The 26,419-nt window shown below is 38.4% G+C and overlaps 1 protein-coding gene across 1 annotated transcript in view; it reads left to right on the top strand.

The window, feature by feature from the left end:
- The first annotated feature begins 3,910 nt into the window (after positions 1-3,910).
- Positions 3,911-26,419, top strand: part of CRTAM (cytotoxic and regulatory T cell molecule) — a 34,556-nt gene continuing 12,047 nt past the window's right edge. Inside the window, exons 1-6 of the mRNA XM_036744054.1 lie at positions 3,911-4,008; positions 8,252-8,310; positions 15,304-15,450; positions 19,009-19,161; positions 20,705-20,845; positions 23,425-23,586. Coding sequence (XP_036599949.1) covers positions 3,911-4,008; positions 8,252-8,310; positions 15,304-15,450; positions 19,009-19,161; positions 20,705-20,845; positions 23,425-23,586 — 760 coding nt within the window. The remainder of the gene's footprint in view (positions 4,009-8,251; positions 8,311-15,303; positions 15,451-19,008; positions 19,162-20,704; positions 20,846-23,424; positions 23,587-26,419) is intronic.

The raw sequence follows: 26,419 nt of genomic DNA, 5'->3' as shown, positions 1-26,419 counted from the left end.
ATGAGCATACATCTGTTGAAAAAAGGATTGACTTCAGGAGTCATAAGACCACTTCTATTCCCAACTTCCATATGTACTGAAACGGTCTTGGGATCATAGACTTAGTGACAGAAAGGATTTTTTAGAACATCTAGTTCTGTTTTTAATAGTGGAGGAAAACGAGCCCAGAGAAGTTAAGTGATTTATCTAAAGTCAATGGGTAGGAAAGATCAGAGCCCGTATTCAAACCGTTTCTCTTGACTTCAGTTTCGTAATAGTTGTAAAGAACTTAGCACGATACACAAAGTGAGTGCTTAATAAAATGCTTTTTCCCTTCCTTTTTCCCACTGTACCACTAACTCAGTATGTGACCTTGGGTGCACCACCCAACCTTTCCAAGCCTCAGTTTCTTTTCAATCTGTAAAACTGACATAATAGCCCTTGCCCCTTCTCTGACTTTCAGAGATTGTTCTAGGAGAATGAGACTATGCCAGATGTGATGATAAAGTCATGATCCAGGCCCTCTAAACCACAAATAAAAATTGGTCTTTTACCTTGGATACAGCAACCTGTAAACAAAGGAGGTTGGAAAGCCCATCTGTAACTAGACAATTCTCTATACATGATGAAGCTGTATAGGGCAGAAATGAAGAGTTCTCAAGTGGAACTTACCCAAAGATAATTCCAAAGAGAAGGAAGTAGAGTCTGTTGAGGGTAGAGGGACCAGCTTCAATATTGGAGATATAATAAGCCTAGTACAGAGAAACAAATTTATAACATCAGTAGTGAGGCTCCTGTACATTTGTGGACTTAGAGCACCTATAGTGAAGACCACTGTGTTTGGCACCCCATTTTGTCTGTACAGCATGACTGGATCCCTATGACTTCTGCAGATCCTACCTCAGCTCAGGAACCCTTAAGCACTGGACTGAGACTAGGACTTTGCTACTGCTGCTGTTCCCCCTCACTCTGACTTCCTTGCTCCCCTGCCACTTTCCGGATCCCCACAGTCTCTCTCTCCTAAGCCCTATTTGGGGCCTATGTGTCTTTCTGTTTTTCAGTCCACAGTATTCTGGGATATGGAGTTTTTTCTCACAGTCACCATGTGGGCTGAATTGCCCGCATACATGGACCGCAACTTAGATTTAGATTTGCTCAACTGACTTCTCTTGGTGCAAGAAGTTTCTAACCCCTTTTACTATGAGCAGAAACCATTTCCTATATCTACTACATAAATGACATGAAGTTGAAGTGTGTTATTTATTTTTTCCCAGATAATCTCCACTAGTGAAATGATAGGTAGATTTTACAGTTTCGTTAATTCTCATTAGTAGTACTTTTTTCTTCCAAACTTTCTTTTGTAAATGGTCATCATAATCTACTGGCCCTGGGCTAGTGGTGTGCTGGTAAATGCTTAACAAGCAGCTCTCCAGGGGAGAAAATGCGCCCTGGCACATTTTTAAGTTTAATGTTCATTGTTAGCATTTTTTTTTTATCATTTTCTTAAGTCGACAATCAAGAAAACAATAAATCAAGCCCTGATTTGTACCAATCCCCTGCTTATAAATGGTCATACTGAAGATTTAAAAACGGGCTCTTGAGAGGCAATTTGAACTGGCTTCAGCACACCCCTACCTTGGGCTATGATCCTGATTCTGTCTTATGAGCTTAGGCAAGTTAAATATCTTCTCTGTACTTTAGACTTTCTGTTGATTGGAGCCATTAAGTCATTAGGTCAGTAATTACCATCAAGGGCTGTAGCAAGGGCTAAAGACACCAGAATTAACATGGTGTAATGAAAAAGTATTTGATCTAGAATTAGAAGGCCCAGGTTCAAATCCTATTTTGTCATTATTGTTTAGTTGTGCACAACTCTTCATGACCCCATTTATGGAGTTTTCTTGGCAAAGAGACTGCACTAATTTACCATTTCCTTCTTTAGGCTCCCCATTTTGCAGTTGAGGAAACTAAGGCAAACAGAGATTAAGTGACTTGGCCAGGGTCACACAGTTAGTAAGTATCTGAGGCTGGATTGAACTCAGGTCCTCCTGATTCTAGGCACAGTGCTTTATCCCTTGGGCTTCCTAGCTGCCTCTTAATCCTCACTTTCCTACCATGTCACCTTAGGAAAGTCATTCTATTTCTCTGTGCCTCAGTTTCCTCATCCATAAAGTAAGGAGTTTAGACTAGAATGATCTCTGATATTCCATATGGCTCTAAATCCAGAACTTATAAATATATTTTGAGATTTAGGAGGTAATGTAGCATGAAGTACATGGAGTTCACTGTCAATAATAATTATCTAATAGAAGTGAGAAGCAGCAAAAAAGTGGAAGATTCGAAACAGGCCTAGGAGTCAGGTAGACCCGAGTTCAAGTTATGCCTCTGAAACATAACTGGTTTTGTGATTGCGGTGAAGTTTCTAAACTTCTCAGTGCCCCAGACAGCTCTCAAAAACTGTGAGCTACTAAACAAGTAGGCAATATACATCAGTGGAAGGAGTTTCCACGCTAGAAGTTCCCCACATTTTTTGAAATCCTAGGTCTAGACTGAAACACAAAAGAAACATGAGAATATTGCTGACATCCAAATACAAATAGTTTAAAATTTTAAAAAAAAATTTAGCTGAATTTACCAATATTTCACATGTACATTGACATTTAATTTTGCAATGGCCACATCAGTCACACCTTTCAAAGGAGAGACCACAAGTTCAGTCCCCGAAATTTCCCAACGTGAGGGTGTTTATGGGGGCTGCAGCCAAATGAAGGGGCCATGAGGAGAAACGTAGGACTTGATCCACATGAGGTCATGGTTACTCTGCCTCTTTCCCTTAAAAAGAAACCACTCTCTACTCTGTGTTTTCAGAACTAAGAGGAAGTTGATAGTGTCACAGACAACACTTCACACTATGACTTTGTGGACAGTTCTCAGCCTGTTAGCTTGGTTCCCCTTGCAAGGTAAGGAGATAAAGTTGGAAGAAGTGATTGTCTGTCTACTGTTTAATCAAGGCTTTGACATTCCAGCTTGGTGAGTTAATCAACAGTCAATGGTTTTTATGGGAACACCTGTATGAAGATATCTCAGAAGTGGGTTGGTTTTGGTCTTGGGATATGCTAAACTTTTATTAATCCTCTCTATGATTCATTAAACCTTAAAACTTGTTTTTGAAATATATAGTTGCATAATTTAATTTGTTAGCCAACTAAAATAATTTCTATGGACTCTCTAAAGATAATGGTGTCATTTGACCTATTCACATAAGGTGATACAGATAGATTAAATGTGAGACAGTCAATAAGCATTTATTAAGTGCCCTCTATGTGTACTGTGCTAAGTGACAGGGATAAATATAGAGGCAAAAGACAAGTCTCCACTCTCAAGGAGTTCATAATCTAATGGGGAAGGCAACATGCAAGGAAGTATGTACAAACAAGCTACATATAGGATAAAGAAGAAATAACCAACAGAGATGAGGCACTAGAATTAAGAGGGAGTAGAATAGTGAGATTTTAGCTGAGACCTGAAGGAAACCAGAGAAGCCAGGAGACAGGAATGAGGAGAGAGAGAAGTCCACGTATAAGGGACAGCCAGCAAAAACACTTAGTGTTAGGAGATGGAGTGTCTTGTTTGAGGAATAACAAGAAGTCGATGTCACTGGACCAAAGAGTATGGATATGTGCAGGGTGTAAGAAGACTGCAAAGGGCAGGGTGGGGTGGGGAGGAGTAGGTTATGAAGGGCTTTGAACTCCAAACAGAGCATTTGACAGGTAATCCTGGAAGTGATAGGGAGCCACTGGAGATTATGGGAGAGGAGGGAAGGCAATGACATAGTTGGATGGACCTGAACTTTAGGAAAAACACTTTGGTGACTGAATGGGGGATGGACTGGAGTGGGGAGAGACTTGTGGCAAGCAGACCCACCAGCAGGATGTTGCAGTCAGCCCAGCATGAGGTGATGGTGGTCTGCACCACAGTAGCAGCAGAATCAGAGGTAAAAAGGAAGCATATTCAAGAGAGCTTACAAACGTAAACTTGACAAGCCTTAACAACAGATTGAATATGGGGGGTGAGAGAGAGCGAGGAGACAAGGATGACACCAAGGGTATCAGCCTGAGTGACTGGGAGAATGGTGATGCCCTCAACAGTGACAGGGCAGTTTAGAAATAGGGAGGGTTTGGAAAGGAAGAGAATGAGCTCAGTTTGGGACTTGTTTAGTTTGAGATGTCTACAGGACATCCAGTTCAAAATGTCTAATAAGCACTTAGAGATATGAGACTGAAGGTCGGCAGAGAGATTAGGGCTAGATAAATAGATGTGAGAGCCATTAGCATAGAGCCATAAATTCTATTATCCTAAGTACCAATATTTAAGAGAACTGGTAATATGGAGAACTGAAACTTTACACTTATTTTATAGACTATTTTTTTCCTCTTTAACTTCCCTCTGTTTTCATATTTGATCTTTGTGGTGAATTACCACAAGGATTTATGAGGTTTATTTTGGTTTTTTAGAATAATTATTTTTCAGGAATAGGTTGATTTTAGTACAAGTACTGCTCAGAGACAAGGAGATGGACTAATTGAACTGCCGAGGTCTTTTCCAGTCATGATGCTATGATCTCTTCTGACAACAGTGTCTTAATTCAGTATCCCCAGTGTTTAGCCCAATTCCTGGCATATAGCAAGTTTATTAAATTCTTGTTTATTGATCAATTGAGGCAAATAGGTGGCAAAGTGGATAGAGGGCCAGACCTGAAATTAAGAATGCCTGAGTTCAAATCCTGCTTCAAATACTAGCTGTGTGACTCTGGGCAAATCACTTGATCTTTGTCTGCCTTGGTTTCCTCATCTGTAAAAATAGAGATAATAAGAGTACCTACTTTTCACATTTGCTATATAAAGATCAAATGAGATAATATCTGTAAAATGCTCTTCAAACCTTAAAGTACTATATAAATGCAATCTATTGCCATAGGTACGATTACTTCACATGTCAAAACAGAATCGTGAAAGTTAATTTTCAAAGTGTTCTTCTTTACTTGTACACGAGCCCTACCATTTACAGACTCTACCGAACCACTGTAGAATATTCTTACTCTGCTCTGGAATTTGCTATTTCCAATCCAATATTGTTGAGCTCTTCAGGTGAGGGGATAGAGTGTATGAGCCCATACTTGGTCCACTGTACTGATTGATAAAAGGTGGGGATTACATCTTTCAACTCTATAATTCTTTGAAAATGTTAAATAGACATCAGTGACTATACTGGTTTTAATATGTATAGCTCTCATTGAATGATTATAGTTGTTTGCTGGGAAGAGGTACTGTCTGTGACTTTGCTTCATGGCTTAAGATTCTTTTGCTCAGAGCCATCCTATGGCTATGTTATATGATGCTCAGGGGGTCAGTACCAATGAGTTCCACTAGTCAGAGCATGGAGTTCATTAACTCAAGGCCATGGTTTTCATTTTCATATAAGTCAGGATGTTCTTTTTTTAATATTTTTTTTTCATTTTGAGTGCTGAACTGTCTCCCTCCCTCCCAATCCCAAATCAGAGAAGGCCAACATTAAGTATATAGATAGAGACAGAGATGATAGAGATAGAGAGATAACCATACAATACATACCTCCATATACTAGCTCTTTCTCTGGAAGTGGATAGCATTTTCCTTTATAAGTCCTTCATAGTTTTTTTGAGTATTCACACTACTCAGGTTAGTTTAGTCATTCACAGTTACTCTTTGAGCAATATTGCTGTTACTGTAATACAACATTCTCTTGTTTAGCTTACTTCATTCTGCGTGTCAGGATGTTCTAAGGCCACAATCAGTCATTGTCTTGCCAATATATCCCATTGGTCACAGAAGTAATAAAAGACAATGTGCATTAATATTGTGCTGGGGCTGAAATCCACTATTTCCCACTATTATTGGGAAAAAACAATTCCAAGTAATGCTTTATTGATCAGAAGTCATCTACTTAAAGGGAAGACAGCACAGCCATTCCTTTATATACATTCTCTCTATGTCCCAGGGATCTATAACAGACTGATCAGCAGATTTAGGTTTAGAGTCAGAAACAGAAAGAATTCAATTCAATTTAACCAACATCTATTAAGCACCCGTTATATGCAAGGCATTGCCCTACACAGTGGAGGTAGCAATACCACACATGTGGATAAAACAAGAAACACTAAGGGAAAATTTGAAGTCTAGCTTCAAAGGGAAGGTAGTAATGAGGAGAGGAGGAGGAGAAGACCCAAAACAGCAAAGAACTATCCAGAGGACCCCACTGGAAGTGAAGTAAAAAAAATTAGTATCCAGAAGAGTAGGGATTTGGTTGCAGAAATTCTTTTAAAATTCTTTACAATTGGATGTTTCGAGTACAAGCGACCCTTAAATATTTGGCAAGTCTATCCTTTACCTCCACCCTGTCACGTAGCCATGACCACTTCAGCTATTTTGTAAAAGCATTAAAGGCAAAGCAAAGCCTCAGTGGGTTAGGGTTTAACCTTTCCACGACATTTTCCTGTTTTCAGCCCCCAACAGAGGGTCAGCAAGTGGATTCTTCAAAATAATAAGAGTTATGACCATGGAAGAGAGAGCAAGATTTGGAACAAAGGGGAGGGGATACAGCATCCCGTATCATCAAATACCTTAAACCACATTTCTGTTTGAAATTGGAAAAGCCTCATGTTGTCAACTTTAAATACTATTCTCGCCAAAAACCAAAGGCCAATCTGTCTAGGAGTCTATTTTAAATTTGGTACACACAAAAGACAGAGGAACACTATTTCCACCAGGTCAAAAGATTTTCTAGGGAATGAGAGCTAAGTTCGGTGATTTATAAGGTCACTGAGATAGCACCTGCCCCTGTGCTTTTCACCGTTACAGAAAACACCCAAGCTCCTTCTACCAGTGTAAGTCAACACTTTTTCTTCAACTTACATACAGTCTTAGAACATTGAAAGATTAAGTGACTTGCCCAGAGGAAGGTCAGAACTCTTATCTTCTATGACATAAAGGCATCCAACCCTTTCCTTTTGAAGATGAGAAAATTAAGGCTCATGTGACCAAACTGATAAGTATCTGAGGCAGGATTTGAATCCAGGTCTTCCAATGCCCTATTCCATTACATTGTGCTGGCTTTTATCTCTCTGCATGCTTCTTAAATGAACAAATGCCACATAGAACTATATATACTGTTGATTAATCTTCCCTTCCTTTCTCCCACCAATGCTATCATTTTACGAAAAGAAACATTATATACAAAATTCCTCAAGATTTCTAATGTCAGGTACAGGAACTTAGCTGGTAGGTGGTGCAGTGGATTGAATGCTGGACCTGGAGTCAGGAAGGCAATGAGTTCAAATGTGGCCTCAGACACTTACTAGCTGTGTGACCCTGGGCAAGTCACTTAACCTCTGTTTGCCTTGTTCCACTGGAGAAGGAAATGGCAAACCCCTCAATATCCTTGCCACGAAAACCCCACAGACAGTATGGTCCATGGGGTCATGAAGAGTTAGACACAACTAAACAACAGGAAGAATTCAAGGACAAACTTGCTGCTTATACTTCTCTAATACACTTGTCATCTCTAAGTATTTTATACAATGAAAGGCAGTGAGGTGTAGCTGATGGAGAGCCAGCCTTGGAACCAAGAAGGCTTGGATTCAGGTCTCACCTCTGACACGCTGGCTGTGTGATCCTGGGTACTAAGTCATGTCGGCTTGGTGCCCTCAGAGGTATCAAACTTGCTGAAACTCTCTAGTGGAAGAACCAGATTAAATGTAGTTGGGAATTATTTAACAAAATAAATAAAAATACAATACATTTGTTGTTGTCCAGTTGTGTTTTACTCTTTGTGACCCCATTTGGGGTTTTCTTGGCAAAGATGCTACATTGGTTTGCCATTTCCTTCTCTGGTTCATTTTACAGGTGAGAAAACTGAGGCAAACAAGGCTAAGTGACTTGCCCAGGATTGCACAGCCAGTAAGTGTCTGAGGCCAGATTTTAATTCAGGTCTTCCTGACTCCAGGCCCAGTGCCCTATCCACTGTGCCACCTAGCTACCCTACAATACAACATAGATGTTAATTTGTGGTTTCTTAAATCAAACTGGATAGTGTATAGTTAAGTGCTAAAGTATGTGGTACTGACTAAAAAAATGAGGTTGACTGCAGGAGAAATTGTGAAGTAAATCATGTTTCTTTTACCCTAATTCTCAAGACCAAAGTTTCCTGGTACCCTTTGTGTTTTCTTCAATCCCAGTTCTCTGTCAGTGGGCTATTGGAAAGGATCCAATGAATTAGTTTGCACTAAAGCTAACAGTAAGTAGCTAAGTGGTCTTATAAAATGAAGATGATAATAGTGCTTACCTCCCAGGGCTATTATGAGGATCAAATGAGAGAATATTTGTAAAGCATTTTGCAAACCTTGACGTGCAATGTAGATACTAACTTATTATTAGTAGCATGTTACCCCTCCTGGGGATACTTGCATTTTGACAAAGGAGGATTCTTTAACTCAAAGGAAAGAAGCTAATGAGGAAATTTTAAGAGTCACCAATGGGGCTATAGAAAAGATATTGATTGGGTGGAGCCTTTATAAGACACATCAGCCATATCATCTCCAATGAGATCTCTTTAAAGTACTTAGCACAGTGACTGGCATATAGTTAAGTGCTACCTAAGCACTAGTTATTATTAGTATCATTAATCATTACTACATCACATTGGAAGATACTTTTAAAGTTGGCCCTGATTACAGGAGGTCAGAGAAGGAAGAGATTGGGGTGAGCTGGAGTATTTAGAGAGCGTTTCATGGTGGATATAGAACTATAGCTGAGCCTTAAAGAATAAAAAGGATTTAACTAGGCAGAAAGAAGTGAGGGCATCCCAGGCAAAGGGGATAGCGTAGGCAAAGGGGATAGCATAGGCAAAGGAGCTGAGGCAGGTTCTAAGGACAAGAAGGAATCTAGTTTGGTTAGATCACAGGATGAGTTTTGGAGAGTAGTGAAAGATGCTACACTGAGAGATTTGGACCTGGTGCAATAGACCAAAAAAGATTCTAGGTTCCCAAGGAGGGAAATTGACAGGATGAAAATGGTCTTTGAAGATGCAAGGAGCAGGAAGACCATCTAGGAGGCTCTTGTAGTGATAAAGGGATGAAGTAATGAGCTCCTTGTGTGTAAAATGGAGATAGCAATAGTTGCATTACCTACCTCACAGGGTTGTTGTGTACCTATGTTAAAGCACTTAATAAATGTGGGTTATTCTTATTAAGGGGCCCCTAGGTGGCACAGTGCATAGATCACTAGGCTGGGAACCTCGACTTACCTTCCTGAGTTTGAATCTGGCCTTAGATACTTCCTAGCTGTGTGACCCTGGGCAAGTCACTTAATCCTGTTTGCCTCAGTTTCCTCATCTGTAAAATGAGCTGGAGAAGGAAATGGCAAACCACTCCAGTATCTTTGCAAGAAGCCCCCAAATGGGGTCACGAAGAGTTGGACATAATGAAAAAACAACAACTTTCATTAAATGAGCAGATAGATCTAGCTGAAAAAGGAGATGAAACACAAGTTCTGTAGAGATCCCAAGTCAAAATGAAAGTAATAGCAGAACACATTTACTGGAATAAGCCACCTGAACCTGAATACGTGGGAACTAAGCTATCAGATTCTCTGTCACATATTCATTGAGTCTAAATGGATATATATATATATATATACACACACATATGTGTATACATATACATATATATGTGTGTGTGTGTATATATATATATATATATACATATATATACAGAGAGAGAGAGAGAGAGAGAGAGAGAGAGATTCATTATAAAGAGGAAACAACCTAGCAGCCTTTGTTGAATTATATATTTTTCTTCTTTGTTATCTCTATTTATTTTTTACCCTAACCTGTGATTTCCTAGGTGTAGGGAATTCATGTTAGGGAAACTTCTCCACCCATGCAGCTCAGCACATTATATCCATAAAGCATTGCCTGGGGCATTAATTTAGCACTAGATCACACAGCTTTTGTGTCTCAAAGGCAGGACTCCAAATCTGGACACCTCTCTCTCTCTCTCTCTCTCTCTCTCTCTCTCTCTCTCTCTCTCTCTCTCTCTCTCTACCTCTACCTCTCCTGCATCTCTTAAGTTTTGGGAATTGGAATACTATCTTTACAACAGAAGTTGAAATAGCTCTGTCATTCAGCATCTTTTGAACATCTCAGTACCTATTAAACAGAGTAACTAAAAACTATAGAAATACACTTGAAATATATAGTTTTATTGTAGACTTCTATTTTTGGTGATAACTTGAGATTTAACAACTTAAGGAACCAGTATGGGCTGATTGTAGGTCATTTAACCCCTCTGGGCCACGGTCTCCTCATCCATAAAATCATGATGTATTCTCTGATATCATCTGGCTTTGGTGTTCTATGATTCTATGGACTAAGGAGTGGGCAGCAGAAACAAGGAAAATCCAGGGTAAAACACATTTAGAAGGATGACCTAATCAAATTTAGTAACTGGTCAATAGAAAGGATAGAGTTAAAAATGACAGAAATCGAAAATCTGGAAAGAGAAGATAGTTTTTTATGGAGGTCATAGACCTTTCAGGTTACCTTCATGTACTCTGAATGTAGGGTGGCTAGGTGGTGCAGTGAATAGAGCACTGGAATCAGGAAGATGCCTTTTCCTGAGTTCAAATCTGGCCTCTGACACTTAGTAGCTAGGTGACCCTGGGCAAGTCACTTAACCTTGTTTGCCTCAGTTTCCTTATCTGTAAAATGAACTAGAGGAGAAAATGGTTGCCAGGAAAACCCCACAGGGAGTCATGGAAAGTTGGCACTACTGAAACAACTGAACAACAGCAATGGCAACACTTTATACGTACTAAGATACTTACATGTTGTCTACCCCCATTAGAATGTGCTCTCCTTGGGTGTTTGGCACTGGTACATAGCAAATGCTTAATAAATACTAATTGATTAAGAGACTGACTGGAGAACAGGGACGGTAAGGATAGGGGGAGGGGAAGAGGGAGTTGCCTTTTTTTTGTATCCCCAGACTTAGCAACAGTACCTAACAATTAATAAATGCTTGTTGACTTATGTGAAGAGTTGATTCCATTAAATTCTACAAACATTTGTTAAACATCTACTATATCCAAAGTTCTGAAGATTCAAAAATAAAATCAGAATATTCCTTCATTCAGTAAACATTCATGAAGAGCCTACTATGTGCCGGGCACTGGGAATACAAAAATGAGATGGTCCCTTTCCTCAAGAAACTTACATTCTGGTGGGTTTGGGGTGGGGTGGAGGGGGAACAATGTGTACATAGGAAATTAAACACAAAATATATTAAAATTAACTGGGGACACTAGGGACAAAGAGGTAGAGTAGGGAATCAGGATAGGCTTCCTGTAGCAAGCTGCGAGATTCAGCAAAGTGAAGTTGGAGAAGGAGTACATTCTAGGGATAGATAACAACAACCTCTGCAAAGATGCAGAGATGGGAGACCATACAGGTCACAGCAAGCAGGCCAAAAGTCTCTATCCCCAAGGAACTCATATGTGACTGGGTAGTTTATTTGAGAGAGTATAGAGAAAAAAGAATAGAGGACCAAGGACAGAGGTTTGGGAAACAGAACAGGGAACAAGAGGAGTTGGAAGAACCAATAAAGAAAATAGAGAAGTAATACAGAGGTCAAAGGGAAACCAAGGTAATGCAGTGCCACTAAATCCAAGGGAAAAGAAAGTTTCAAGAAATACAAAGTGGTCAGCCCAGTCAAATGCTACAAAGGAGGTTAAAAAAGTGATGAGGAATGGGAAGAGGCTCTTAGATTTAATTAGAAGGAAGTTATAATTAACCTTCCAGAGCAAAGTATAAGCAAAGTGATTGGGGTTTAAGTCGGCTTGTAGACAGGAAGTGTGGTTTAAAGCTATAGTGCCGGGCCCAGACTCAGGGGCTCAAATCACACTTCTGAAATTTGCCAGCTACATGATCATGAGAAAGTCACAGTCTCTCTGAGCCTAAGCTTCCGTATCTATAAATGGCCAAGAATGACGCCAGGAGTACTTTACCTTATAGAGTTGTGGAGATCAAAGAAAGTCACATGTGGAAATCCTTTTGTTGTTTGTAAAGTACCCGAGAGAGAAGAGTGCAGTGGAAAATTGGGTTTGGAGTAGGAGGATCTGGGTTCAAATTCTGCCTCTGCTATTTCCTACTTCTGTGACCTCAAGCTTCTAATTTTACCTCTCCTGGCCTTCACGTCATCTGTAAAATGAAGGTACTGGAGTAGATGACCTCTGAAGTCCCAGACAGCTCTGAATCTATGATATGATCTGCAATCATTAAGAAGAAAATGGGTACAAAGGAAATGTGGATAGATAGCAGGGGTAGGCCATTGAAATTGGGCCACAAAAGGAAAGAAGTAACCTGACAAAAGCTTGAAGGCGCAGCAAGTTAATCAAAGGTCTTTGTTTCTAAAGACAGAGTAGATGTGGATATTTTAATGTAAAAGAGAAGAAACCCAGAGAGATTGAAGCTATTTGAAAGGGATAGACAAACTGTGAAATCCAGTTCTTAGGTGAAACGTGAATAGATGAGAGTTGGAGAACAGTTAGAAGACTTAGCTTCAGGGTTCCTTTTGTTCAGTTACTAGAGGTAGTAAATTTATAAGTGTTACCTTATATCAGAATTAAGCATTTGCAAAGTACTTTCATATCACATCAGCTTTACCCTTTGCAAAGTACTTTCACATACAATACCTAATTTGATCCTTAAAACAACCCTGTGAGGTAGATGAGGCCAAATATAATTCCTGTTTTACAGATGAGGAAAGAGGTGTAGGAGACCGAGTGACTTGGTCTCGACTTAACTTCCAGCTTTAATTCTGTGACATGATTTTTTACTCAAGTGTCTAGGACCCAGTTTTCCTAGAATTGCTGCCCTTCGAATACAAGAAATAAACCATTTGCCATAGGCATCTATAAGATTCTCCCAGACCCCACATATATACCAAAAAGAAATTGATTAAAAAAATAAATTCTCTTAACTGCTGATTTTTGTAGCTCTTGTACATTCATTGCTGTTCATAATTCCTTAAAAGTGGGTTTGCTGGGGATAAGAGAGCTAATCAATGAGGCTGAACGATATTTTCATAAGGGATCCAAATGCCATAGGTTTATAAATTCTGACTAGCGAGTATTCTGAATTTTATGGCTTCATCATAAACTTTTTTGAAAATGGACAAGGAGGGAGTTTATCCATTCCTTCTTGTTGCCCAGCAATGCATATCAAGCACTGGGAAAAAGTAGGGCTTTAGGGACTTTGAGAATTAATTCAGTGCATTTCTAGGTCATGGAATTGATTTAAATAAAGCCTACAACAATGATGATCTAGAGTTATTGTAGTCTGCTCTTCAAATTCAACAAACTTTTATTAAGTTTCACCTGCATGCAGAGCACACAAAAAGCCACAAGCTAAACAAAATTACAATTAGCCAGTTCAATTTGATTCGATGGGTGTTTATTGAGTACCTGTACTAGGCACTGGGGGGAAAAAGGGCAAAAATGAAGCCATTTCTGCCCTCAAGGAGCTCCATTTTATGGGGAAATATGAAGGCACACAGATAAATGAATATAAGGTGATCTGAGCAAGAAGAGAACACTAACAACCAGAGAATCAAAGAAAGCTTCACTGAGGAAGTGGTGCCTTGAACTGAGCTTTAAAAAAAAAGAGGATTCTGAGCAAAGAGAAAATATCGTGCCCCACGCTTTCCCATACTTAATAATAATAACAATAGCTCCTATTTCTATGGCACTTTGAGGTTTATGAAGCGTTTTCTTTACTACAATCCTGTGAGGTAAGAGGTGTGTTACTACCCTCATTACAGATGGAGATCTTGAAGCTCAGAGAGATTGAATGAGTTCTGGGGTCACATTATTAATGGGGGTGAGACTCTAGACTTGAATCCTGTTCTTTTTGTTCCATTTCTGGTGGTTATTCCTCTCCTCCCACACTGCTTCTCTACTCGTGTGTTTCCTTCTTCTGGAATAATCTTCTTCTCCTATTGAAATCCTATTCTTTTTTTAAGGACTAAGAAACACATCTCTTCCATGAAACTTTCCCTAATAGCTTCCTTCTCCAAACTTCTATAGCACCATACTATGGTACTTACCATAAGCTGCCTTGTATCATAATGTTTACACAGCTTCCCTTTCCCCAACTTGATAGTAAACTTGTAGAGGGTAGGAATCAAATCCTCTCATACCTCCTTGTCTCCCAAGATGCCTAGTGTAGTGTTAGACACATAGCAGACATGTAATTAATATTTAATAAATGTTCATTGAATTAGTGAATAATTATAGAATGAATAATCATAATAATGATAATGATAGAACAGCCAGGTGGCCCAGTATGTAGAGATTTTAGGCTTAGAATCAGGAAGACCTGAGGTCAAATTTGACTTCAAACCCTTACTAGCTGTGTGACCCTAACCTAGGTCTCTAATCTCTGCCTACATCAGATTCCTTACTTGTCAAATGGGGATGATAACGACACCTACCTCTTGGAGTTATGAGGATCAAATGAGGTAATATTTGTAAAGCACTTTGCAAACCTTAAAGTGCTGTATAATTGTTAGCTATTATTATTATTGTTAATGTTGAACCACCCAACTAGAGGGATCCCCTCATTTATCACATTCTAAGTTGAATTCTAGCAATATCATTATATGTGCCTTATCCCCATACTACAGTGTAATCTCCTTGAGGGTAGTTTTCTTTTTCATCTTCATATCCACCAGTGCCTAGCATAGCAACTTGATCATATAAATACATAACTGTTTGTTGAATTAATTTGTTGTATGATGAATTCTTTTGCTAACGGGTAAGTCCACATACAAGACCTTCCTCAGTTAAAAAAAATCAAAGGGAAAATAGATTTAGAGCTTAAAAGGAATCATAGAGGTCATAGGATCAAAAAGTAATCAATTTCAAGGTCAAAGGGGTCCTAGAGGTCATTGAGTCCCACCCCCTCTTATTACCCATAAGGAAAGTGAAGTCCAGAGAGATCAGGTGAATTGCTTACTATCACACAGCTAGTAAATGACTGAAGCAGGATTCAAATCCAAGGCTTCCTGACTTCAAATCCATTGCTCTTTTGCATTGTACAACACTGATATCTGATTCCCAAATAATATTTGGAACAGCCCTGGAAAAAGCAGACTGGTCTTCCTAAACATTATCATCATCAGCATCATTATAATTAATCATCACCATAATCATAATCATTATTATTTTTCAGAGGCATCTTTGACTAATCACACAGAAACTCTCATAGTGGAGGAGGGCCAGATGCTCACTCTGAAATGTGTCATTTCTCAAGCTGAAGAGTCATCCCTCCAATGGTTATCCCCCTCTGGGTTTACCATTTTTTTTGACAAGCATCCTGGTAAGTATTAAGATGAAAAAAATATATAGAAATTTTGACTTAAAAGATTTTCCACTAATGAAGAATAAGCCAGTGGGGAAAGAAACGCTGAGTGAGTCATTGAAATGGTGGACTTTTATACCCTATCTATTGTAACATCTGAATCATCCCCTTCTGTGGCTGTCTGAATACTAACCTACGTTCCTGCTACTAACAGGAAGTCTGAAATGGAAACCCCACCAGAATGATTTGTGAAGGGGGCCCAAGTTGTGAAGTACATTGTTACCACTCCCAACTTTCACTTTCTGACCTTCTGCAACTTGAAATGTTTAGTTGAATGTTGAATAACAGACAAAAGATTTACTTTGGGTCAGAGGTATACAGGAAAATGTTTAACAAGCAGCTCTCTAGAAGGGAAATGCATGGATCCACAACATACTTTTATGTCTGGACTGTTAACATTTTATCCATCACTTTCTTAAGTCTAGACAATCAACAGAACAATAAATCAAACCCCGATTTATAGCTTTGCCAGTTTCTGAGGTGCAAATGCTCACATTGAAAATCAAACAATCATTTCTCCCAAACCGTAGGAGTTGTCTCCATCGTACCTCTGGCTTGATGGCCTTCATTTCTCCTGGAAATGTATATCTTTGACCTCTATGAGGAAGAAGATACTTTGTTTTCCTAACCTGATTAAAGGAAAAGTTCTTGTGTAAAAACCATATCACAAAACTAGTTCCTTATTTATCTTATCTTGTTTTGTTTATTATGAAGATAAGATGACTAACAAGCTGTCAATAAGTATTTCATTCCATGGGAAAGAAATTCCTGTATGCATTTCTGTATCCTCAATGGATGAATCATGGTAGCTCGTCACCCAAAAGGAACTACTCAATGTTTTTCAGTTCATTCCCCTGGATAAATTTCACATAACTAGGGCCATAAATCTGCTGGCACATGTGGAAGAGACAGATGTTCACTGGAAAGAATGTTATATTTGGAGTTAAAGGAGGTGAATTCAGGTGCCCACCCTGCTAATCAATGTACAAGCTTCTATTAAGAATGTACCACGTGGCAGGCACTGTGGTAGGCACTGGAAATATAAATACAAAGAGTAAAAATAATCCTTACTGTCAAGGAATTTACATTCTTTTGGGAGAAACTAAGTACACATATAAGTACATATAGAAGAAATATAGATAAATAGAAGTACAGAGGAGCAGGTGGGGCACAAGGGATAAAGAAAAGGCTTTGAGTAGAAGGCAGTGCTTGAGCTGGGTCTGGCAGGAAGAGAGGGATTCTATGAGATAGTGGTGAGGAGGATGTGCATACAAGGCATGTGGAATTTTCCTGTGTTACCTTAAGCAAGTCACTTCTTTCTGGATGTGAGTTCTTATTTGTGTAAAATGAGGGGGTTGGACAAGATGATTTCTAATGTCCCTTCAAAATCTCTGAGCTCTAAGGACACTGACATGTTTCGAAACACTCAGGCTCTAGCATGGAATTAAGGTGCAGCATAAGGATTTCACAGTGTCCTGTGTTCCTCCAGCATTTCTAGAACTCTAGCAGACACTTTACTTTGGAATCTTTAGGCTTACTACCTCTGTGACATTAGGCAAAATTATATAGCCTCCATGGGGCTCAGTTTCTACATTTGTAAAACGAAGGGGTTGGACTAAGTGGCTGCCCTGCTCTGTTTGAACGTGTGATCCTGGGATGCCAATGCCTAAGGACCCTCTTAGGTTGAATCACCTGTGGAGCAGAAAAGGAAGAGAACCCATTGAGTGCCCTCTAGGATTCTTGTATTACCTGCCAATTACTTGGGGCCAGACACTGACAGCATGAAGATCAATTAAAACCATTTTAGGCTGGTTTAATGTGATCAGCCAGACAAAAACATTAGAGGAAAGAGGAACGGGGCATGGTCTCCTTCCCTTAATTTTTTATGTTTGCCTTATCTTTACAGAATTTTTAAATAGTATTTTATTTTTTCCAATTACATGTAAAGATAGTTTTCAACATTCATTTTTATAAGATTTTGAGTTCCAAATTTTTCCCCTTTCCTCCCTCCCATCCCCCCTCCCCAAGACAGCAAGCAATATGATATAGGTTACATATGTGCAAACATGGAAACATATTTCCACCTTAGTCATGTTGTGAAAGAAGAAACAGAACAAAAGGAAAAAGCCACAAGAAAGTGAAAATAGTATGCTTCAATCATCATTCAGACTCCATAGTTCTTCCTCTGGATGTGGCTAGCATTTTCTGTCCTCAGTATTTTGGAATCTTTACAGAATTTTTTCAAAAGGCTCTTTACCTCATTAGAATCTAACAAGTCAGCAAAGCTATGGTTTGAGCCTATGTCCTCGTACTCAAAGTCAGTCAGTGAGTCAATAATCATTTATTAAGTGCATTCTGCAGGGCAGGCACTGTGCTACACACTGGAATACAAATACAAGCAAAAAAAAAGTCAATCCCTACCCTCTAGCAGTTTGTGGTCTAATAAGGGAAAAAATACATAAAAGGAAACTGAAAAGTGGGAGAAGAGAGGGAAGATACCCTTCAGAGACATAGTGCAGAAAGACTGGAATATCAGGAGCAGAACCCAGAGAGGAATAAAGGAGTGCCTAGCCAGGAGAAATTACTTAAAATGGAGGTTCTGTGAGGAACTAACCAATTAGATAAGTAAGAAGGCTAGGGGTGGAATGAATTTTTAGGGTGAAATTCAAAATTCTTGTCATTGTCTTGTCAATGTCTTCTCCACAATCTTCTCTTTGTTCCACTTTATAATTTTGCCAATTGAAAAACACATCAAAGTATTTCAGAAGCTTTTGTCCCTCCTCCTTCCTCCACATACCTCAAAATGACCTAATTCTCTCATTTCAATTCACCTCTGAGACAAACTATAACCCCCTGGCCTGAAATTGCGGTGCCAGTCAAGTGTGCACATTGACTCAAACATTTGCTTTTGGTTGCAAGCATCAGAGGGGTTGCCTCCTTACTCTTTGCTGAATGCTGAAGTACTAAATCCAAATCCTTTGGAAAATGTTCAGTATTGATGACAAAACAATAACACATAGAAAAGACAATGGAGTCTAGGGGAGCTTTTCTTTCCATTACTCATCTCTATTACAATGATACAGTTTTAACTGAATCAGATTCAAAGAGATAAATCATAGGAGGGAATATATTATAATATAGTCCAGTCACAATTAATCAGCCACAAGTTTATAACCTTCTCTAATCCATGACCAAAACAGAATCCTCATGCCAGTTTTGTTGCCAATCTATCCACAGAATCATTTTAGATCTCAACCAAACATAAAATATCCATCACTTCTTAAATAGCCATGCAAAAACAACTTTATTCTGTAACATAGAATCCAGCTATTAACACTAGCATCTAAAAACAGCTAAATGAAAGAAATGACATCTGGTCCTTTAAATTGTATGTGTCTCTGTGTGTGAGAAACCGCCACAAAAAACCCTCTTCTTGGATTTAATCATTCACTAAGCTGATTTAGGGTCATCCAATGATCACATCTTTCCTGTATAACAGTTCTTTTCCTTCTGCAGCTTTAAAAAATCGAAAATACCAACTACTACATCATTCCAATGATCAGCTCACCATCAACATATTGAATGTGACTCTTCAGGATGAAGGCGTGTACAAATGCTTACATTATACCAAACCAGTGAGAACCAGAGAAGTGAATGTAATTGTATTAGGTATGTATTATAATGACAAATAAGCTACCTGGCTTCCTTCAAGACTGCTCAAATCCCATCTTCTGCAGGAGACCTTTCCTGGTGTCCCCAGTTCCTTTCTGAGATTTCCTTCCATCTACTCCATATTAATCTAGTTATTTTCATATTACCTCCCATGAGAACATGAACTCCTTAAGGGAAAGAACTGCTTTTGTATTTCTTTTTATCTATAGCACTTAGCATGGTGCTTGGCATGTAGTAAGTACTTGATAAAAGTCGGTTGTCTGATTAACATCGTCCATAGATATAAATTATTATTTGAATCCAAGCTACAAAGATTCTATTTGCAACCAAGAAATATTTTCTGTTTATCTTACCTTCTTAAAATCACCATCCTCTACAGCATGGTTCAGCAACCTATAGCAGGTGTGCCAAAGGTAGTGGGGAGATAATTATTTGTTCATTTGTTCCACAAATGCTTATGCAACACACTACACTAGGTAGGTTCTATGAAAAATTCAAGGAAGAACAAGGAATGGTCCCTGCCCTAAAAGGTTTACAGTTTAATGTGGGAGATAAGATCTTTATAGACTTATTTCATGCTATCTTGAATTATAGTTAATGTCATAGACAGTATTAATGAAGAGTTATTAATGTTCAGAGGAGTGAGATATTGCTTCCAGCTGGTGTGGCTGGTGAGGACTTCATGGGAGTACCATTTCAACTGGGCCTAGAAGGATGGGTAGGTTTTGGTGGGAAAGAAACATTGATGCTTGAGGAAGTATGAGTAGTGTCGTTGGCTGATAATGTTTCAGGTGTGACTCCTTCCCAGTTTTGGAGAAAGATTCAGAGGAAGTAAACAAATGAAGACTTTACACTGTTGCCTCTGAAAGGTTCACCTTTGATCTGTAGAAAAAAATTCAATAAAGCCCAACTGGTTAATGATAAAGCTATGTAATTAGCAATTACCTTACTCCCCAAAGAAAGATCTAAGGGTTGGGGTAGTGGAGAGAAGAAAAATGGTTCCTGGGTGTTCCTGAAAACACATAGATGAGTGGGATAGAACGCAAATAAAAGAAAGGACCAAGATGTCACAATAGAATGTTTCTGGAACAAGAATGAAAAGGACCCAAACCTACACTGTTTTAATGGCAGGAGGAGTGGGGAGAGTAGATAAATTTAAAAGATTTAAAATAATCATTGAATTATAAATTGTTACATATGGAAGGAACCTTAGAGAACATCTATTCTAACCCCTTCGGTTTACAGATGAGGACACTGAAGCTCAGTGACTTGCCTAGGGTCACAGAGATAGCTGGTGATAGAGCTCTGGTAAATGAAATTTAGTCATATACCAATTAGTCGGAAACTGACTAGCTACTATAGAACAAAAAATAGAACAGGAAATAAAGGTCGCCTGGCCCATTAAAAAGCCCAACACTTAAGCTTCACTGATGGCAACGCTGAGATTGTAAGCTCTTGAATTAAAACATACCCTCCAAAACTGGTTTGATTTAGTAATCATAATGCTTTCTCTCCAATTTCCTCGATAATATTTATCTAGCAACTCCGTCCAAGCCAACGCTAGAAGCATCAACCATTAGAACTCTCAATGGGAAAGAGGTGCTACTAAAATGTTTCACAAAAGGAAGCAAGCCCTCTCCACAGATAACCTGGCTTTTGAGCAATGGCATTGAACTTTATGGTAAGTATGAAAAATGCTTCCCAATTCCAAGTTTTCCTTGCTCCATACGTTTCCATTGATTTTGACAGCAAAGTATTTGGAAATGTTTTGGCACCCTCTGGTGGCAGAGAAAAGACAATTTGCCAATTTGTCAAATGCATTCATTGAACCAACCAGAAGGAATATTAGATACTGTCTAGTCTAACCCTTACATTTGGCATGAGCTGAGGCTCAAAAAGGTGACTGGGGTCATATAAATGATAAGGAACAGAGCCAAATTTATAATCCAGGTCCTCTAATTCCAAATCTAGCACTCTTTCTAACCAGCTGATATTATGCCTTAATCTTCTAAGTATTATTAGCAGATTGTGGGGATATTCATCATTAAAAACAAGCTAAAAACAAAATGCACTGTCTGAGATAGCACAGCAACATTTGACCCATTATCCTAAAATAAAAAGAGTCAAACAGCTAACCCTTTACATTAAAATGCTTGGATATTTTCAGAGATAATAAAAATAGATTTGATTTAATGTTTGCAAATAGAGCAGATATGATTTTAGTTCTACATAATGTAGAGAGCAATACCACCAAAGGCATGAAAAAATATCCTATTAACAAAATAACTATACTATGGTAGTTGTTGAGTTATAGAATCTTGAGTTGAAAGGAACATCATTTATTCTTAAGGCAGGCTCCTACCCAATGCAGAATTCCCCTGTACAACATCCCTTATGTATGACCATCCAGCCTCTTCTTGAGCATGTGAAGTGATGGAGAGCTCATTATTTCATAAGGCAGACCACTTTGAAGTTCCATAATATATTGAGCTGAACAATGATGACTGAAAAAAAGACCATTAGATTTGGAAATTAAGAGATCACTGGTAACTTTGGAAAGAATATTTTTGGTTGAATGGCGAGGTTGAAAGGCAGCTCATTCCTCTTTTCGATAATTCTAAATGTAGGCTTTCCTGACATCATGACTGTATCTGTCTCCTTGCTCATTTTTTCTGGTTCTGTCCCCTAGGGCCAAGCTGAAAAAGTCTAATCCCTCTTCCACATTTTAAGGTTCTAAGTATTTGAAGATAACGATCATTTCTTCCCAGGGCCTTCTCTTTTACAAGAAAATCAACCCTAATTCCTCCAAATCAAATTTTCATATGTCACAGACATGAGGCTGTTCACAATTCTGATTGCCCCACTCTGGATGCTATCCAGCTTGTCAACATATTTTCAAAAGTGGTTACCAGAACTGAAATAATATACCAGATATGATCTGACCAAGTCAGAATAAAGAGGGATTCTCACTTCCTCATTACTAAAACCTATACCTCTTTCAATACAGACTAAGATTATATTATCCTTTGGGGGGAGGGGACTGTCATAAAAGTACTGTTGACCTAAACTGAGCTTTCATTTCACTAGAATCCTGAGATATTTTTCAAATGAAATGCCCTCTAGCCACACCTTCCCTACCTTGTATTCGTGAGTAAGGGAAGTCAGTTTCTTGAACCCAAGTATAAAATCATATATTTGTCCCTATTAAATTTCATCTTATTAGGTTCAACCCAGTTTTCTACTCTGTCAAGATCATTTGGGGAGGATACTGACCCTATCATTTAATACATTACCCTAGCCTTGTGTCATCTGAAAATCAGATTTTAAAATCTCCCTTCTCAGCTCTATCTACTGACTTCCCTGGCTTCCTTTAAGTCCCAACTAAAATCTCATCTTTTATTGGAAGCCTTCCCCAACCCCTTGTAATTCTAGTGGCTTCCCTCCATTAATTATTTCCGATTTATCCTGTGTATAACTTGCTTTGTGTATATTTGTTTGCATATTGTCTCCCCCACTAGATTGTAAGTTCTTTGAGGGCAGGGACTATCTTTTGCCTCTTTCAAATATTCTCAGTGCTTAGCACAGTGTCTAGCACACAATAGGCTTAATAAATGTTGATTTATTGATAAGGATGCTATCTATTTCTTTATCCAAATCTTGGATAAAAATGTTAAGTGGCATAGGCCCGAGCAAAGACTGAAGGTACTCCACTGGGCATCTCTTTCTGAATCTTCACTCCTTCTGCCTTCTGAGAAATAAAGTGTTAAAAAAAACAATTTCAAGAATTTGATATATAAAAATAACAAGGAGATAATTGCTTAATAATTATTTGTAGACTATGATCAGAGAATCCATTCATCTCAACTATTATTATATGTAAATATTCGGGTAATAAACTTTCGTTCTATTTTGCCTCTGTAGATACAATCTATGTTAACTCCTCTGTCTTCTCCACTCGTAATAATAATGTACTATCTTTGACCAATAATGCTACAAACCCATCATAGATAGGGCATGAGCTTTAAGTTGTCTCTGCAGTGTTGAGAAGTTTGCAGTGATCTACCTAAACTCTCTTATGTGGTCCTTGTGACCAATGACATGCACTTGTAAAATGTCTGACTGAGCCAAATGGTGTGGAACAGAGCCTGGCTGACTGGTCTTAGTGGGAACTTAACCCATAAGTTTGGTGTCACAAATAGATTGCTCTGACTTTACAAAAAAAAAGTCACCACTTCAATTACTCTAAAAATTGTTATGCAGGTGAAACTCAACATACATTTGAACATGATGGAAAGAAGTGTAATACAACAAGCACACTTAGAGTTCGTGCATATGGGGAAAATGCAACAGCTAATTGCCTTGTCCGACATGAAGGCCTACGAGGGGAAAAATTGGTAGTGCCATTTCGGTTTGAAGATTTGGGTAAGAATAGTTAATTATCATTACATGTATGCATACTAACAAATGAAATGGGCTGGTAAAATCTTCCAGAATAAGATTGTTTTGAGGATACTCTTCGACACTCCCAGACTCTCTCATGATGGAGAAATTCTCTAGTTGGGTTTGGAGGATGCAAATATTTGATGGCAAAGGGAATGAAGAGGAAAAGAAAGGAGGGAAGGAAAGATAAGGGGAGGTGAGGAGAAGGCCATCAACAGGTTAAAAATGAGCACAAACCTGCATACAAATAAATCTTTGGCAATACATTTTGATTATGATTTTACATAAATTGACCTCAGTTTTATTCTAGCTAAGCATGCAGAAGAATCTAGATTAAGCTGTTTATTCGTACTTAGCCAGAAACAAGACGAAGGTTCGGGCATTTGGCTCTTCCCATCACTTTTATGATGTGGTTACTGTTCAGATTTGTGCGTTTGTGTATATGTATAGCAGGAGATGTTCCTTCATATTTGGAAACTTTGAGTTTAAACATGTAAGCAGCCAAACAATATTTAATAAATTAGATAATGAACTTGAAAATTTGTAGGATAGCCTAGGAATCCCTTTAATATCAGATTATCTTACAAAGCCAATTTATTGTCGAAGGAAAAAAAACTCCATGGAATCTTTTCTATAGCCATAGCTCAAAGCAATTTCCTCATAATAATCCTGTCAGGTAAGTGGAACAAATATTATTATTTCCACTGTGCAGATGAGGAAACTGAAGCTCAGAAAGCCTAGATGATGAAGCTAATTACTATCAGGACTTAGATCAAAGCCCAGGTTTTCCAAGGCTAACACTAAGCCTCCCGCTAACCATGAATGTCCCCCAAAGCTCTATCCTGGACTTTTCTTCTCCCTCTCTCCATGTAAATAAGAACAAATGACTAACAAAATTCCTAGTTATAGGGTAAGACAACCCCTTATTTGGAACCTTTCATATTTTAATTGTTGAATTGCTAACATCCCAACCTTCCATGCCACTCATTCGCCAGTGGTCACTTTCTTCTCAGACCAAGGGTAGAGTTATTTGAGTAGCTGGGTTAAAAAAAACAACCACCACCACCTTAGATCCATGAAACCTGATTAAATAGTGTAAGCTTACTCAAACGTTCCTACTTCTTGATTGTCCCCACTCCACCACTACCTGTAAAGTGTTACTTGGTAGGAGGGAGTCATAGGAGGCTTATTAAGGGTAGGAAGGTAATTTTTTTAATCAAAATGTTGATTAAGTACTTGTATATAAGGATAAGGTATAACATGAGAAAAACTAATCTTTTTTCTAGAAATTCAACCCCTGCATTATGCCATTATAGATCAATGATGCAGAGTGAAGATTATAAAGCAGGTTCTCTAGTGTATTTGATCAAGATTTCATGTCTAATATATTTGACTCTTTTGTTTAACAAGAATCCAAACTAGTACCAACAGCTGGCATGGCACCCACTACTACAATAACTCCAAGTATCCAAAAAGGAACTTTATGTGTCATTTTTTCACGTAGCTAATAAGTCCGTATTGGTACAAAAAGATGTTACAAGAGTTCTAGATGTTCTTTTTAAAATGCTGCTTTTGAATTTACTAATTAATTATTATATTTTATTTTTTATAAAATAAGGATTTCCCCTCCCTCATCAAGGTAGAAAACATGAGTAGAGGGAGCTGCTGTATCTTGAAGTAAGGATGGGTCTGAGGAAGGAGAATAAATAACATTCAGCCTTTTGAATTAAAAGAAGTCATATGCAGCATAGCTTTTTAAGGGTGATTAAATGAAAAAGATTGGGGAGTATCTTTAAAATAACTACTTACCTGACTTGAGTACCCAAACCCTTGACTTCTCAAAAGTTACATGAGTGTCTACTAGACGGCAGCTCCTACAGGGTAAGGGATAGAGTCTGATCCAAACTTTAAGTCTCCTCCAATGCCTATCAAAACACTCTACATGTAGTAAATGTTCACCTAATATTAGATGAATGATATAAGTATATAAGGGATATAAATAATTTAGTTGTGACCCATACTGAAAATGAAGGTGGCGAGAAGGAACTAAGCCAACCCTGCAAATTAGAAGGATAATTTATGAAAATCTGGAAGACCTAAGAGATTAAGGAAGTATTGCTTTCTGTATGCCTCCTTTTAAAAAGGAACTTAGGCTTAAAAGGAAGAAAGATCTTAATGCAGTATTATGCACCTGAGAGAGGTAAAGTCACAGAGAGAATAGAGAGATGGCCTTGAAGACACTAAGGCCTGGGTTCAAGGCCCATCTCTGACACATCCTGGCTGTATGATGCTAGGTAACTCACTTACTTAACCTTTCAGACAACTCTTTTAAAAGTATGGTTGAAGAAATGGCACTGACCTACATTAGTAAAGGGAGTTCCCCTCCTGGGAGTTCCTTCTCTCCTGGGAGTTCTCTATACCAATTAAATCATATGTCCAGTACCTATCCCTATAGTATTGTGTTCACCCAAAATGTAATCTATTTAGGTCCTTATTATTTGAGAATAGTCACTTGTAAATTTAAGAAATATATTCACATATAACTAGATACGTTATACATAATGTGTATATGATTTGCACACTTGTATATTTATGTTCACATACACACAAACACACATACACACATACCACATATTTGTTGCCTGGACATATGATTTCATTGGAATAGGGAGCTCTCAGGTCTGGAATTTCTTTGAAACTTATAGTTTTAGAGAGTTGCCTGGGACATTGAAAGGTTAAATGACTTGCCTACAGTCACACAGCTAGTATGGGTTGTAGGTGGCACTTTAATTTAGGCCTTTCTATCTCCAAGGCC

This window comes from Trichosurus vulpecula, chromosome 2 (assembly GCF_011100635.1).
Source record: "Trichosurus vulpecula isolate mTriVul1 chromosome 2, mTriVul1.pri, whole genome shotgun sequence".
Lineage (NCBI taxonomy): Eukaryota > Metazoa > Chordata > Mammalia > Diprotodontia > Phalangeridae > Trichosurus > Trichosurus vulpecula.
The sequence above is the reverse complement of the archived record's forward strand: the minus strand, read 5'-3'. Positions and strand labels throughout refer to the sequence as shown.